Genomic DNA, 15,268 nt, shown 5'->3' on the forward strand with positions numbered 1-15,268 from the left:
GTAAATAATAATGATTAAATTTTTACATACGAAGCATGAACAACAAATTATTAGTTTTATAAAATAAATTTCCTGATGTCATAAAAACTGTTTTTTTTATAATTAACTGTTTCACAATTAAAAAATAAAAACAAGAATTACGATATACAATTTATTTCAGCTCTTAATACATTGTATAAAAATGTCAAAATTATACTGTAAGCGCGCTAATATACATACGTTAGCACAAAATTTAGCTTCTTGACCGTATTAGCATGAAGTTTTTATTGCATATGTATGTCTATAAAATAAAGAACATTGTATTATCTTATTGTACGAAGAAGAAAAATTACAGAAATTGTGAAATAAGTTAGGTGTTTTATATTATAATTTGTCTTTCTCTCTTTTTCTCTTAAACAGTGTTAATTTAAAAATATTTACCTATATTATGTTGTAGGCTATATTTTTTTATAAAAGCAATGCATAAAAGCGATGATAAGTTATATTCAAACTGCTGATAGTTGACTGTATGGCTCGCAGGCTCTTGTTATTCTTATTTCAAGTTCTGAAAACCAATGTTGAATATAACACAATGCGCTTCTCAAAATTATTAAAATAAGGACACATATAAGTTAAATAATCTCTAAAAAGAAAATGTTTTCATTTTTTATGAAAAATGTGTGTAGGATGTTTTCTCACTCTAATAAAAATCACTTTTTATCACCGTCTTTGTTTTTTATCGGTGTGCCGCGAATATTTAAGAAAAGAACAAAGAATGAGTGAGATATATTTTAACAATGTATATTGACAATTTAGATCTTGTTTAGTGCGCAGCGAGAAGAGTGTGAGTCACGCACAAAAGAGTTGAAGAAGTTAGTCTTTCAAATTAGAATATCTGCTTAATATATTGACGGAGAAAACATGTGCTACTTAGTGTGTGTTAAGTAACTACTGTTGTAAAAATAAAGCATTGCGAGATAAAACAAAGCGAAAGATTAATAAGTATAATATCTTACGTGGATTACAGTTCTTTGCACAATTAAATCTTCCCATGTTCCAGTAAGTAACATTGTCAGAGCCGCACACCGGATTGTACTCTGCAGTAGCGATACACGGACAATTAGATGTTGTTTCTTGAGTGTTGTTGTTTCCATCCGACACATTGTTTAAGACATCGAAAATGTCGCTCGACCAGTCTCGTTGCGGGAATGCCAAGGCGACCAACCAAATCAAGGTCAACACTTGCACAGCTATCATGTAAAACAGTGTCACAATATAAAAAGTATTTAACTTTACATATACATTTGCTGAGAATGTGAAATCCGGAAATTTTCAAAGTTCAAAATGCGGAATAATATATGAGAAAAATATCTTTTCTACTTTTTTTTACAATAAACAACTTTACGATAACTTTTATATTCAGCACATGTACAAGTTTGAAGATATCTACATATCTTGCAATATTATACATACAGAAATATATCTACAAAAGAAACATAGATATTTTTGTTTAGATCTGTATACTTACTTGCAAAAATATATTTCATGATTGTTTCTGCACGAATCTCGCTTCAAGAATTAAAGAAAAAAGGATTTTAACACTTAAGTGATATGCGTGACTGATTCGATTGTAACTACGGTCTTCGGCAAACTGTTTCTTCAATTTATATTTTCAGTCGTTCTTATCTGTTTCAATTTGTTTCCTTATATAAGAGAAAAATGTCAAAAGATGCATTACACAAGCGATCGGAATATCCGTCTTGCGTATTCTCTCGTCGCATTAATATCACTATAAAATATCAATTAAGAATTTAATGCTTATAATTTTGTTAGAATGTGATTTTTTTATTGCTGAATTTAAAAAAAAAAGTTAAAGTTGTTTATTTTTATGTTGTATTATTTTGATGTATAAAGCGTTTATTTCTTTTAAGTTTAGAACAGTCAAAACTCGTATTTTTTTAATCATATATATTTAAAACTTTTTTTATTCTTTTGTAGTTTCTCGAGTTGTACTACACACTTCTTATTTTTCACTTTTTTGTATACATACGTTAATTTTATCTATTATAATTATTTTTTACGTTTTAGGTCGTCATTTTTATGTTTATAATATTTTACCGCAATAGTCGTTATTTTCTATTTTTTCTTTACTTACATATCGTATCAAAAATTGTTTGTTGAAAATCACATTGTAATTCAAAGCGCTTGAATAAATAAACGCGTATGTTTTCGGAATATATAACAATTAGCTTCTTCAACAAATTTGTTGAAAAGTGTAGAGAAGATAGAAAGTGATAAATATGACCGCTGTAGATAACGTGACCTCTCGTCTCAATATCTTTACTATTAGATGACGAATTGCAGTAATCGCTTGTGGCATCGGTAATTTATTAGTTATTCTGTGTTACGCATTGTCGTTAAGACTGAATACACACACTTGCAACAGTCATTATGACATTGAATTAAATTAGCACTTGCAACAGAGAACATAATTCAGAGAACTGACACCGTTGTAGAAACCATCAGTTGGGAGTAATGTTATACGTACATGTTAGAGAAAAGTTGTTACTCGAATGTCGTCGCGAACAAGAATATTCTTGCGTCCAACTATGTTGTGGCAGTTGTGAACTAATACTTAATATGGGTAGACGTGTGCGTGTTGTGTTACGATTATTTGTTTTGAAGTTTATTCAAACGACGCGTAATCTCACGGTGTAACATCTTTTGACGTGACGCAAAAATATCGAAGAGTAGAATGAAGTGTAATTTTTCCGCGAACATTTATGTTTGGTTACATTTAAATGTTTGGTGCAAAAGTACAGGACAGCGTCTAAGTATATTGCGTTGGCTTACGCGATGTCGTTGCAGTTATGATGTTGCAAGTGTGTACCCAGCCTAACATGCCGATAATTAATACGTGGTATAATTTTATTATAACGCATTTTTACTTTGAAATATTTACAAGCATTTTCAAGGCAAAATTCAGTACTTATGTTTCAGTGTTCTTAAACTTCGGCTTTTTTGAGTCTAAAATCTGTCACCATACACTTGTCAACACTTTGAAGAATGTAACCGTTCATAAAAAATATCAATTAGTAACGAAGTTATTGCACAAGTTGTATAAAAAATGTGAATGAAGAGTCATATTATCACCTTTTCCTATATATACGATAAAAACAATTACTAGGCTGATCATTATGGTAACATTTTCCTGTTTGTTCAATGATTTCAGAGATGATTTGAGGAATCTGGTCTGTTGAGGTAGATCTGAAATATGTACATCATCATATACATTAATACCTGGGTAATGTATTCTATAACAACACCTTTACCATTTACATACTATAATAATAATCACTTGTTATAGCATCTGTTTACCTTCTATGCTAAATTGTCTCATTTTATAGTGTGTTTACATTGAATTATATATTATAGTGTTCCAGTATTCGAGTATAAAAATACCGTTTCCAATATATATATCACTACATAATATCTTCATATTAATAATATCATCAAATACTTTTACACTAATTCTAACATCTTTTTCAGACATTTCTGCATTTTAAAAACTATTGCTTGAAGTTTAAAATTCACAGATTGTTTATTCCTGATTTTTCGTATTTCATTTGTAATTCACGAATTTTGGAACACTTTGTATGTATGCATGTATGTTTTTTTGTTTGTGATTACAAACATGTGCCCGTAAACCTGCATGTATACGTATGTATATGTTTGAAATAACAAAGTAGAATCTACATCAAATATCTCGATTCAAAAACCAAAAGCGTTTGTCTCTGTTATTTTCAGGAGATGTTGCAACAGTCTTATGTATCACATGAAAAGGATTTTAGTTAATTACAAATACTAAAAAAATTCTGTTTCTGTAATCATTCGCAAAACAATATGTTAATATTATACGGAAACTATTATCCACATAATATTCCTACTATATATATGTGATTATGTCTCTTGTTTGTTTTTTTGTTGCTATATATTGTACGATATCTTTACAATTTTGCTGACATAAATTTTTTTTCCATTTCTTCGTTTGGCACTGACGTTGCTAGTCACTTCTTCAATACATTGTTTGCTTCGGCACGTTCCTCTTCTAGTTCCTTGGATGTAATCTCCAACTTTGATACGGCAAATGGACTAAGTGGAAGATTCTGAAAATAAATTGTTTTATGTTTTGTTTTTTTTTTTTTTTTTTTGTTTTTCATTTCTTACGTGTGAAAATGCGAATCACTGCATTTCGGTAATATGTAAATATATTAACATTCAACACTTTAGATTTTCAAAACTGTTTACAGATAGAGGAAACACCTAAAATCTTGTGTATGTGTGTGAGACAGTAATGTATCTAAGCTTTTAAATATTTTCATGATAACTTACTTTCACAATTTCATACTGCTTGTTCTTAACAGTAACAGGGAAGGAAAACACGATATCTTTTGGAATTCCGTAACTTCCGTCGGATACAACGCCCATGCTGACCCATTCTTTGGGCTTGGTTCCAAACCACCAATCTCTCATGTGATCTCCAGCAGCTTTGGCAGCCGACATGGCGGAAGACATTTTTCTAGCGGCTATTACAGCAGCACCGCGTTTTTGAATCGTTTCTACAAAAGTAGTGTTTAACCATTCGTCGTCTTTAATCTCAGCTGGTACTGGTTTTGTTCCAGATGGAAGCTCCACAGTCGCATGTCCTGCATCAGGATATTGCGTAGAGCTGTGGTTACCCCAGATAATGACATTCTTTACTTTATCAACCTGTTACACCAACAGAACAAATAAAATACATTCTTTTGTATTATATTGCTAAATAAGAGTAAACTTCAAGTATAAAAAAACATGTCTGCAGGAAATTTACAGATGTTTAAAAACACTATCGATTTTCAAGAGTCTCAACACAATATCTTTTACCTGAACTTTCAATCGAGCTGCTAGTGCCGCTTGTGCTCTATTTTGATCCAATCTAGTCATTGCAGTGAAATTTTCTTTTGGAATAGACGGTGCATAATGCGAACAGATAAGCGCATTGGTGTTAGCTGGATTACCTACAACTAGCACCTTGACATCCTTGCGAGCGTATTTATCTAATGCTTCACCTTGCACCTTAAAAATTTCCACATTTGCAGCCAAGAGATCCTTACGTTCCATTCCTTCTTTTCTTGGCATTGCGCCAACCAAAAAAGCGGCTGCGACGTTATTAAAGGCCTTGGCAGGCTCAGCTGTTGGCACAACTTCTAGAATTTTGAATTCCACTCATGAACGTCATACTCATCAGAAGAGGTAAATTATCATCTTATATATAGCACAATTACATAATGTATTTTAAGTCTATATATATATATATTTTTTTTTTTTTTTCTATACCTTGTAACAAAGGAAGAGCTAGATCTTCCAGTTCCATAACAACACCATTCAATACTTTCATCATAGGTGGGATATCTAATAACATAAGATTAACTGGCTGTTCTGGTCCAAAAACTGTACCAGCTGCGATTTGGTATAAAAGAGAGTAGGCAATTTGCCCAGCAGCACCGGTAACAACGACATTTATAGGTTCAGCCTTAAAAAGAAAAAAATATATAAGAAGTGTTGGTTTTAAATTTATGTTTTTTCTTCGAGAATAAAAACATATAATAAATATAATAAATTATGTTAAATATAACACATGTGTGATAACTATATGATAATAAAAAAAAATTCGAAACATTGATTCTTGTATACGCGTAACTATTTTGTTCTTAAAAATAGCAAGTATGTGTATGCGAGTACAGAGTTGAGAATAATATACATTTGCAATTTCTTATTTTTCCTACACACAAAATTACGTGTCGTGTATATAAAATAAGCGATTTATTTAAAAAAAATTGTAAATATATATTAAACACGCAAAATTATTGAAAAAACATATAGATCGAATGATAGAATGATTTTAATTGAAGGTCAAAGTAAGGTGAAACTGATAAACCGCCATGTAAATTACTTCTGTTCACAAATTGTCTAAACTACTGTATAAAACGTTTAAGCACTTACCATTTTTCTCTCTCTCTAACAATGTATCTTTTCTATTAACAAAAAAAATAAAAAAATTGATATATCTCGATTAGCTAAAATATACAGTCGATCTGAAGAAAATGTGTAGACGTAGATAATTCTACTCTACTCCTCAATGAACTATAGTATCGACTGGAAGTGGACTGGAAACAGGGCTGTCACACTATCGTAGCTCACTCATTGTCGGTATCTTTGATGTGTAAAGTCCGCATCAAAGAACGCATGCGCGAAATAAGAACTAGACACACGCTCTTCCTCTGCAACACAGGTGCAGATAGTGAAGGAATTGATCTCTTCATTCTGAATAATCTGTTGCTGTATCCACATTGAACACTTTAGTTATTTGTTGTATCTATAGTTATTTGTTGTATATGTTAAAATAATCTCAATGTCTTTAGTATATAGATAAGAATAATGTTCCAAAAATAAAATAACAGTATACATACGTATTTTTATTTTTATTTGCAATGTGGAGTTCTAATTGTCCCACATAAGGAAAATATTTGTTATAACGTTAAAAATGGAGGAATTCCACTTTACACATTGTTGCAATTGACCAATCATAAAAGACGATGGAAAACTTCTACTGGCCACATTGTGAATCCTACTGTGGGCAACTATACGCAAATATGCGCCGCTCGTATATAAAATAAATTCATCCTTGCAAATCGATATGTTATCAAACGAAAGATTAAAATATGTAAGGTTTTGTGTGATTTACAAAAGATTGCGCTAAATGAAGTTTCTTAATTATTTCAGGTGTGTAATTGTGTAACCTGTCTTATCGATATAAGGCAAATTTAAAATCAATGAATGGAAAGTAAGTATTTTATCTGCAACAATTATGGTATGATAAATAACGTTGCTTTTTATTTTCTGATATATATATCACAATCAATACATACAGATGCATATACAAATAAAAATTATTATAAAAATTAAATAAAACCAGTTTAGCTTTAATATTGTTTTAAAGATCTATATATATTATTAGATATATTTTTAGTTATGGGTATTAATTTTTTATTTATATAGTCAATGTCACATTGACGACAATTAAATATGTTAGTCGTTTGCAGATGAAAGGTATAGAAGAAAGAATAGAAGGGAGAGATGAGAAGACAAAATTTTTTGGCAAAATATTTTTTAAACTTTCGCCAGTGTTGAATCTGATAGCTCGAGATAGTAATAGTGATGATGTCGCTTTTCGATTAGTATTAGTAGAGATGGTATGTGCACTAAGCATCTCTCATGAGTGACCGCCTCGTACGGTCAGTCTCGTATTACGTCTGGACTGGCTGGAACGACAACACGACGGTGCACATCGGGTGACACAATATCCGAAACGAGGCGTTTCTTCTTTTCAATAGAGATCTGCATATTACATCGGTACAGCATTTTTATTATTATTTTTGTATCGTTTTTTTATATTATTCATGTTATAGTTACTATGGTTAGAGTATTGCGCGCGTAACATTTCAAAAACATATCATTCACCGATATTGAACACCCGTTGTGCAGGAGATCGACGCACACTTTGACAGAATCACGTACAGGCAACCGTCTTATTATGGATATGTGATGCAAACATAGGTAGCAAAGTGTAAACCATTATTATTTTTAGCCAGACATATAATAGAGGAGGTTTGATTGGAGTTTACCAAAGAACAGTAACACAATAGCTGGCGTAACCGAGATCATATTTATTTTATTTTTTATTTTATTTTATTTTTTTTTTTTCGTCTCGTTGAACAGCAATTATATTCGCGAGCAGTTTGGAATTTGTTTGCAATTTGAGCGAACATTGATACAATACGCAACAGGAAAATACAATGGAATAACGGTACTGAATTATATTGTGAAAGAAAATTATAAATAGTACGCCGTATTGTGTGTAAAATCATTTGTGATTATCGTTAAAAAAAATATCACAGACATTTTGTAATATATACACGATTGTATCTCGAGCCACGCGTGGCAAGTTTTAATTTACGAAACGATAAGTCAAGTTTGATAGAATGAGTAGAATAAGCGGAACTTAATATGACATTTGACATTTAGCAAAGCGTATTATTTGCACGATATTTAGTCACATGTTCATAATGATCGTTTGTACTTTCAAATCGTGTATGTATACACATACACGACATATATGTATAGTTTGAAATTGTAAGCACTGTTATTTAACACTAACCAACGATTGTGAATATATGTGTATACATATATATACGATGGTGTGAAACTTGGTACATCACTGTTGATACGGGTGGAACGATAGACATAATGTTGTGGGGAAAGACTGACTCGTAAATTTTATCGCATCGCGCGCGTTGAATAGACTTCCCTTTTCACACGTCGTTTAATCACAAAAATAGAAAACACATAATCACTTGTGGCATTTAGGCGGCAGTTACCGTAAGTCTACTTCTAACATAAAGCTATTCCCGTTTGCAACCGCATCACACGATCTGAACCTCGGCTAACATTGTACACATACATATATCTCATTAAATGCATGAAGAAAGAAGATAATGTGGTAACTGTATTTGCAGCGTATAAGAGAGGAAGGAGGAACAACGCTTTTATCTCTAATCTCTCTTTGGAATTGTCATTAAGATGTGCAATATACGCGCGATACATTCTGTCAAAGAATGAACGGAAGAGATTCCGTAGAAAGCGGAGAGGAGTCAGGAACATCATCCAAACATCGGGAATCATTTGTACTCTGTCAGCGCAACATGGTTCTCTACATATTTTTAACTTCCTCTTGCAACATATCCGAATCCCTATCGCGAATCGCGTGGAGAGATGCAGCACATGCATTGTGGGATTCACCCCGCATCAAACTCGCGGAGAAAATGGCGATAAGGGGAGTGAAGGGAAAAGCCAGGAGGGGGTTGTATCGGTGTGATAGAGCAAGAGAAGACACTCTGTTGCACAAGGGACGGTGGAGCAAGGGGAAGACGGTGGTTGTAGCGAGACGGTAGTGAAAGAGAAGGAGGATAGTGGTGGAGAGCCGCAGGAGGGAGAAGGGGTGAGCGACATTCCAGAAGGCGGCGGCGGCGGCGGTTCTCGTGGGAAACCAAAGAGAGAGAGAGGAGAAAGATCTCGTCTCGAGGAGAGGTTGCGGGCCTTAAGGCACCGTTCTCATCTCCCGACGTGTGACAAGAGCGCGGAGGCTTCTGCCGAGAGAGCCGAGACTCTCTGTCCCGCGCGAGAGTCTCACCGAATTTATAATTTTCGTTCGAAAGCGCGTACACGAGACATTTCTGGATTGTTGCAGATTTGAAGATATTTCAATTTGTGTGTGAAACATTATTTTCACTTCCTATACGATTATCTTGCAAATTCATTCAGGATTTACTTTTTATCTCTCACATGCTTTTAGTTGTAAAAAAAATGATTCTTTGAGATATTTGCGTTTAAAGGGATGTTACTCCATGTAAGGTCGTAGGAATTACAAATGAAGCTGTCAATGTGAATCAATTGCTCAATATTACTCAAAACGTAAATCTTAAATATTAGAAACGGCATTAAAAATAAGATATATTTTTGTGAGCAATATGTAACATAGATATTGTATCTAATAATATGTGTGTACGAGGTAATTCGATACGATTAAAAAATGATCGAAGGCAACGTTTAGATCTATTTACAGCAATAAGCAATGATGACGCAATGAACTTTCATGTTTACGTTCTTTGTTTCACGCGATTGATTGCTGCATCATATGCCACGGTTATCGCAACGACTCAATGTAATTTGATTACCACACTGCCAATATCGATAACTTATAGTCATGATAAAGAAAGTCGGTCTTTTATCGTAGAAACGCTTAGCAAAGGCAAATCAGGTAGATCGATGATATCTCGACCGTAATCCAGTGACAAAAGCTTTTTCGCGACGTTACAATACGAAGCAACGATCGTTATTGATTCTTCGATCATTTGCTTAATATTGTCTGTTTAACAGATTTGTTTTATTATGACCGATTAAGAAGTTTTTTTATTCGCAATATAACTTAGAATAAGGACACAGAGAACGGAACCTGTTATAGGCCTCTGTGAATCGGCCCTTAGGGCGAATCCACACAAGGTCTCGAGCAAACTGCTTCCCAGTCGAACGAATGAGTTAAGAGGAGATAATGGCACGTTCACGAGGCGTCGAATCATTATCAATAATCAAACTCTATTTGCGTCGCATCGTTTGCGATAAAAGAATCGTTTCGTAGTCTGGACAGTGAATAAGAAAGAAATTCTCTTATTCAGATTTTTCGCTCAAAAATGTGAACCGAAAGAGAACACAACGTACCAACAAATTTCATTTGACTCTTGTGAGAAGAGATCATTTTATTATGCTTTTCTAATTCTATGTTTGTTAATGAAAAATAACGTGAACTATCGGCAATATATAGATCATTGATCGAACGTATGAAGTTGCTTTAGATATTGCATCGCTTTAATCTCTTTTGACGAGAATCAAAAGCGACAGTGATATTAATCGTAAGAAGCATCGATGAAGCTTCCGCATTTGCATAAGTAAACGAGCGAGAATTCGGATGTTTTTTGCAAAAACATGCGTGTGTCTTGAGTGTCTGGTAACGATGTTCTTATCTTGACGCGCGTCCAGCGTCCAAAACACGCGAATGTCCGACAAGACCGCGTGTGCCCACGACGACAACATGCGCCTTCATTATTATTACCGGCGTTGTAAGTCGACGCGAACATCCGACTGCGCGCAGCAATTACGGCGATAATCGCACGCGACGTTATTACCGGCAATGACATACAAGCACTTGATTTCTGATAAGGAGTGTAACCGACGCGAGCAACACGCGGAAATCCAACACCATTGCAATTAACGGAATACCAACTGGTCGCGAATGTATTCACATGTGTATACATATATCGAACAATTTCATCTCCTGAATCAACATAATAAAACTTGCGCCAGAGATTCAGAAGCTCGCGAATGCTACTTGTACTTGTGAAATTCAAATAATCGATCGACGCCAAGTGATGACGTCCCGAGGAACATACTATATATTTACATATATACATTATATATGTGCACGTATGTATGTAAGACAGAAGAGGCAGGGAGCAGCATCAGGCATGCCGGCCGAGAGATGAGAAGAAAAAGGAGAGAAGAAGGTGGAGAGTTAATTGAATCCGAGCAGCGTATAAGTGGAATGGTCTATTCCTCCTTTGGTGTTCGCTCCTCTTATTCTTCTTTCTTCCCGCGCCCCCTGTTCTCCCTCATCGCCGTCTCTTCGCCCTCCCCCACGGTATCCCGCTCCTCGCGCCGTCCTTCGCAACTCCTTGTACCCTCTTTGGTCGGGGTACCAAGGAGGATCGGTAGAAGGACGCCAGAGGTTCCGAAGAGTGAGCGAGGGGGAGAGGGAGAAGGAAGCATTCCTTTGTCTCTGCGCGCACGGATCTAGATCATATATAGTATATAACACGTATAATGCGCAGAGGCGAGCATACGGACGCGTGATATGCGTGTGCACACCCGAGCCAGCATCGACGTAGCACACGTGAAACAACGTGCGCAGACGTGCACGTGCGGCTTTCAAAGGGTTCTGCCGCGATATTCCCTCCGGCCATCTCGAGGTGGTTCTTGTCTCGGACGATATACTCGGTATGAGTTACGTCCGCGTTAATTCGATTTGCCTCGCGTGCATTATATCCACGGGCATGATTATCATTTGAGAAAGGAAGAGATTGAGGAGAGTCGAGTGATTTTCTTCATTGTAATACTGAGCAATATGGATTTTACGAAATCTTTACAGTGTAAAAGAAAAATAATATTATTTCAAAAATATTACAGTATAGCATAAATCCTCTAAAATTAACGTGAAATTTCTGAAGAGATTTAAGTTTACTACGTGACTGTGTTTTTTCCGCATTCGATGTAGATAAAGACGACTTGAAAATTTTGTACTACGTTCAGCCTTTGTCAATGATAGTTGTACCGTCTGCCGCGAATGCTCGTTGGCACCCCTCGTACACACACCAAGTGTATTTGCGTACCCCGAAATAGCTTTGGATCTCCCTGGGACGGTATAAGAGAACGGAGGAGGAGAGCGACGAGAGAAGACGAGAGAAGAGGAGAGAACGGACGGTGTATACCGCAAAACCAGTTCGTTGGTGAGTAAACAAAAAACGAGAAGGGGCCAACGCCGCGGCGCGGCCTCGTTGTCCGTTGCGAAGGGGGAGAGAATCGCTGCTTTATTGCTAATTCGAAGACATTCGCCCAGCAGAAATGAAACTTTATAGTCCGCCCGCAGGCCAGGAGAGGCCTTACGTTGTCAAAACTCACATACGTGAAGACTGATCCACGTGGGCACCAGCTACAACAGGTACGTTCGACGGCGGTTAAAAAAAAAAAGACGTCGGTGAATCGTTGAAATGCATCATTAGATCAGTCAAGATTATCATTCATAGCTGCTTGTGGCGAAAAATGTTTGCGAGCCAATGCGTTGACTCTAACGCTATAAACATTTTCAGTACGGCATCAGGTTTTCAAATTTATGCGTAGTTAAAAAATATTTTTTTTTTTTTTAGAAGAAAAAAGATAAATTTTGCTCTCAGAAGTTTTTATTGTCTTGTAAATACAACTTTTAAGATAGAACTATTTATATATATAATTAATTCACAATGTTTAAATGGAAAAATGTTTTTGAATGTTCACCATGTTACAGAACTAATGTTGAAGAGACCAGCGGGCGATATCAATGAGACGAGTCACAGCGGGTGGTTACATCGTGAGACTCTTCAGACTTCCCGGAGCGTTGCAAAGCTCGTTACATCTCATTACATCCAACAAGTACATAAAAACGCATGATACACGTAATGATCACTTGCCGCGTGAATCATAGTGACCGGAATATTCAGTTATGTCCAAACAATTTTTTGTCACATAATATCATGTATTTTTGTATAAGGATTTTATATTGTTTATATAATTAGAAAGAGTAATAAATATTGGGTGTGTATGTATAACTTTATAATACATTTAGCACCGAATTTTTTCCATGTACAATATAAAAGCTAAACAGTGAGACTCGTGTAATCGTGTAGAGTAGTAAAAAGATAGAACGAACTGTTCATATGCGGCAGTTGTGTAGAGTGTCGTGATTGCGCATTGCTAATGCAGGTAGGTGCCAACATGGAAAGAGAGAAAGAAGAGAGGAAGAGATGTCTGCCGAGGTAGCGGGAGATACGCGTCAGGAGCCCGTCCTCCCCCTAATTGACAAATTGGAATCTTATTAGAAGCTCGTGATGCCGGTAGAGCCGAGACAGGAGGGGCTTTTGGGTTGTGCCGACGTTGCGAGAAAAGGAAGGTGAGAAGAAATAGAAAGTTAGAGAGAAAAGGAAAGACTGGCGGAGGATGCTGTGAAAGACGAGGAGAATGAGAGGCATAATGCGTGGACGGCACGATACTAACAGGTTGTACGGCCCACGGTGGAACGGAGAGAAATACCTTACGTACGGCCTGCTGGCCAGCAGGCGAATGCCACCCAGGAAGCGTTCGCGCGTGCGCGATCTGTGTGGCCTCGGTGCGATTCGACCATCGGGCCCAACCGAGAACGCACGAGCCCGACCGAGATAACGCGAGGATGGCCGAAGCCGACGTGTGCTGGCCCACCCGGTAGAGCGCGCGCGTGCCGCGTCCTGTGTGGTCCCTTGGGCCTCTTGCTGCTCCCGCTCTCTTCTCGTCGTTCCGCAGACCCTTCTCACCCCTCCTTACGTCTCTTCTGTTCACTACTCTTCTCGATGCTCGCTCCCTGAGACGGCTACGTGCGCGCCACTCTCTTTCTCATTTCCTCTCTGCTTTCTCTGTTTCACCTTATGCGTTCACCATCCACGCCGTCTCTTACTTCGGCCCAGGCTGCGAAGATGAGGTGGTTCCGAGGAAGAGAAGCGGGATGCTGACAGTGGCGCGAGTATTGAGGGGCGTAGAAACTCGACAATGTGATAACCATAATAAAACCCATTGTGTGAGATCAATGGTATACAAGAATTGTAACGTCTTTTTTCAACTTTATTTAGAAATCTGTAACTGTACACACGCATTCAATAGGTATATCTTGTTATGAAATAACAAAGAGAAATGAAGAGCTGCAAATTTATTGAAGCTGCGAAGTTAAGATAAAAGTTATTAAGACAAAAGCTATATGTACAATTTGTAATTTGAGAGACAGACATATTTTTTGTGTAATTATCGATTTTTTTAATAAATTCTGTTTCTTTCTCTCTCTTTTCTTCTTCTCTTTTTTCTTTTTCAGTTATTTGTCGTGAATTATCACAATCCGCCAATAATGTTCACGATGAAACTTCCTGAGACCGCGTCATACACAACACAAGGGCTACTTAGAATTCCATCTACGTCATTGGTTGAAGAAGCGAGATGAGGTAGTAAGCCCGCTTGACTCGTTCCATCTCTTCTTTCCTGCTTCTCGGTTTCCTTCGCACGGCTTGACTCGACCACGTGCTAACTTACGAGCTACGATCGCCCTTCCACGTTTTCTCTTCTCTCTCTCTCTCTTTCTCTCTTTCTCTATTTCTATTTCTTTCTTTCTCTCTCTCTTCTTCTTTCTGTTTCTCATTTTATCTGGCTTTCTTTCCTTTCCTTTACCTCTTTCTCTTGCCCGTCTTACCGTCTCGTGTCCCTCGTCTTAACGTTGCCCCCACGTTGTATCGTTTTTTCGCTCCCTTCGAGAGACCACTCTAGATTATTAATCCACCAGCGCGAGAGAGAATCCGTGACGTTCGCGGAGAAAATTATGGGCTGAGAGTACAGTCAAGGTGCTGCTGCGTTAACAAGCGTCAGTGTGGAACGTCAAGGAAGGATAGCGGAGTTTCGAGAATGCAGGAGTTTCCTTTTATCCACCGAAGACTGATCGAAATCGTTGTAAACTAGATTTTTCTATCACTTGTAGGAATTTTTCGGGCTTGTTCAATACGCGTGTTTCACATACACATAAAACACATATTGAAAGCAAAAGAAACAAAGAAACGACAATGGAAAGAAAGTGATAGCGTGTAGTACAGAGTGATCTTGCAGTTCAGAAATAAGAATGAAAGAGAAGAATGAGAGGGAAAGAAGGAGGGAGGGAGAGAAAGAGATCGACAAGGTCCAAAGAGCCGACAATGGTTAAAGAGCTTTCTTCCTCTTTCCATCTCAACACGCACAAGACAAGACGCACCTTTTGAGCTGA

General features: G+C 36.7%; 2 protein-coding genes and 2 long non-coding RNA genes across 4 annotated transcripts; 2 read left to right on the forward strand and 2 right to left on the reverse strand.

The window, feature by feature from the left end:
- Nucleotides 1–137: 137 nt before the first annotated feature.
- On the reverse strand, nucleotides 138–1,548 carry LOC109853050. The gene is made up of 4 exons (XM_020424761.1): nucleotides 1,508–1,548; nucleotides 996–1,229; nucleotides 421–544; nucleotides 138–280 (listed from the first exon to the last, which is right to left on the reverse strand). The coding sequence occupies exons 1-3, from the start codon at nucleotides 1,524–1,526 to the stop codon at nucleotides 486–488; spliced, it is 312 nt and encodes a 103-aa protein (XP_020280350.1). The 5' UTR covers nucleotides 1,527–1,548; the 3' UTR covers nucleotides 138–280; nucleotides 421–485.
- Nucleotides 1,549–2,528: 980 nt separating this feature from the next.
- LOC109853051 lies at nucleotides 2,529–3,800 on the forward strand. The gene is made up of 2 exons (XR_002250074.1): nucleotides 2,529–2,899; nucleotides 3,212–3,800. It is a non-coding gene; the product is annotated as an uncharacterized LOC109853051 (long non-coding RNA).
- Nucleotides 3,269–6,215, reverse strand: LOC109853049 (malate dehydrogenase, cytoplasmic). The gene is made up of 5 exons (XM_020424760.1): nucleotides 6,022–6,215; nucleotides 5,356–5,551; nucleotides 4,903–5,225; nucleotides 4,372–4,749; nucleotides 3,269–4,145 (listed from the first exon to the last, which is right to left on the reverse strand). The coding sequence occupies exons 1-5, from the start codon at nucleotides 6,022–6,024 to the stop codon at nucleotides 4,047–4,049; spliced, it is 999 nt and encodes a 332-aa protein (XP_020280349.1). The 5' UTR covers nucleotides 6,025–6,215; the 3' UTR covers nucleotides 3,269–4,046.
- A 5,736-nt stretch (nucleotides 6,216–11,951) lies between these two features.
- LOC109853057 lies at nucleotides 11,952–13,019 on the forward strand. The gene is made up of 3 exons (XR_002250075.1): nucleotides 11,952–12,194; nucleotides 12,308–12,406; nucleotides 12,749–13,019. It is a non-coding gene; the product is annotated as an uncharacterized LOC109853057 (long non-coding RNA).
- The last annotated feature ends 2,249 nt before the right edge of the window (nucleotides 13,020–15,268 follow it).

Source organism: Pseudomyrmex gracilis, unplaced genomic scaffold (assembly GCF_002006095.1).
Source record: "Pseudomyrmex gracilis isolate BER0280 unplaced genomic scaffold, ASM200609v1 scaffold_42, whole genome shotgun sequence".
Classification (NCBI taxonomy): Eukaryota; Metazoa; Arthropoda; class Insecta; order Hymenoptera; family Formicidae; genus Pseudomyrmex; species Pseudomyrmex gracilis.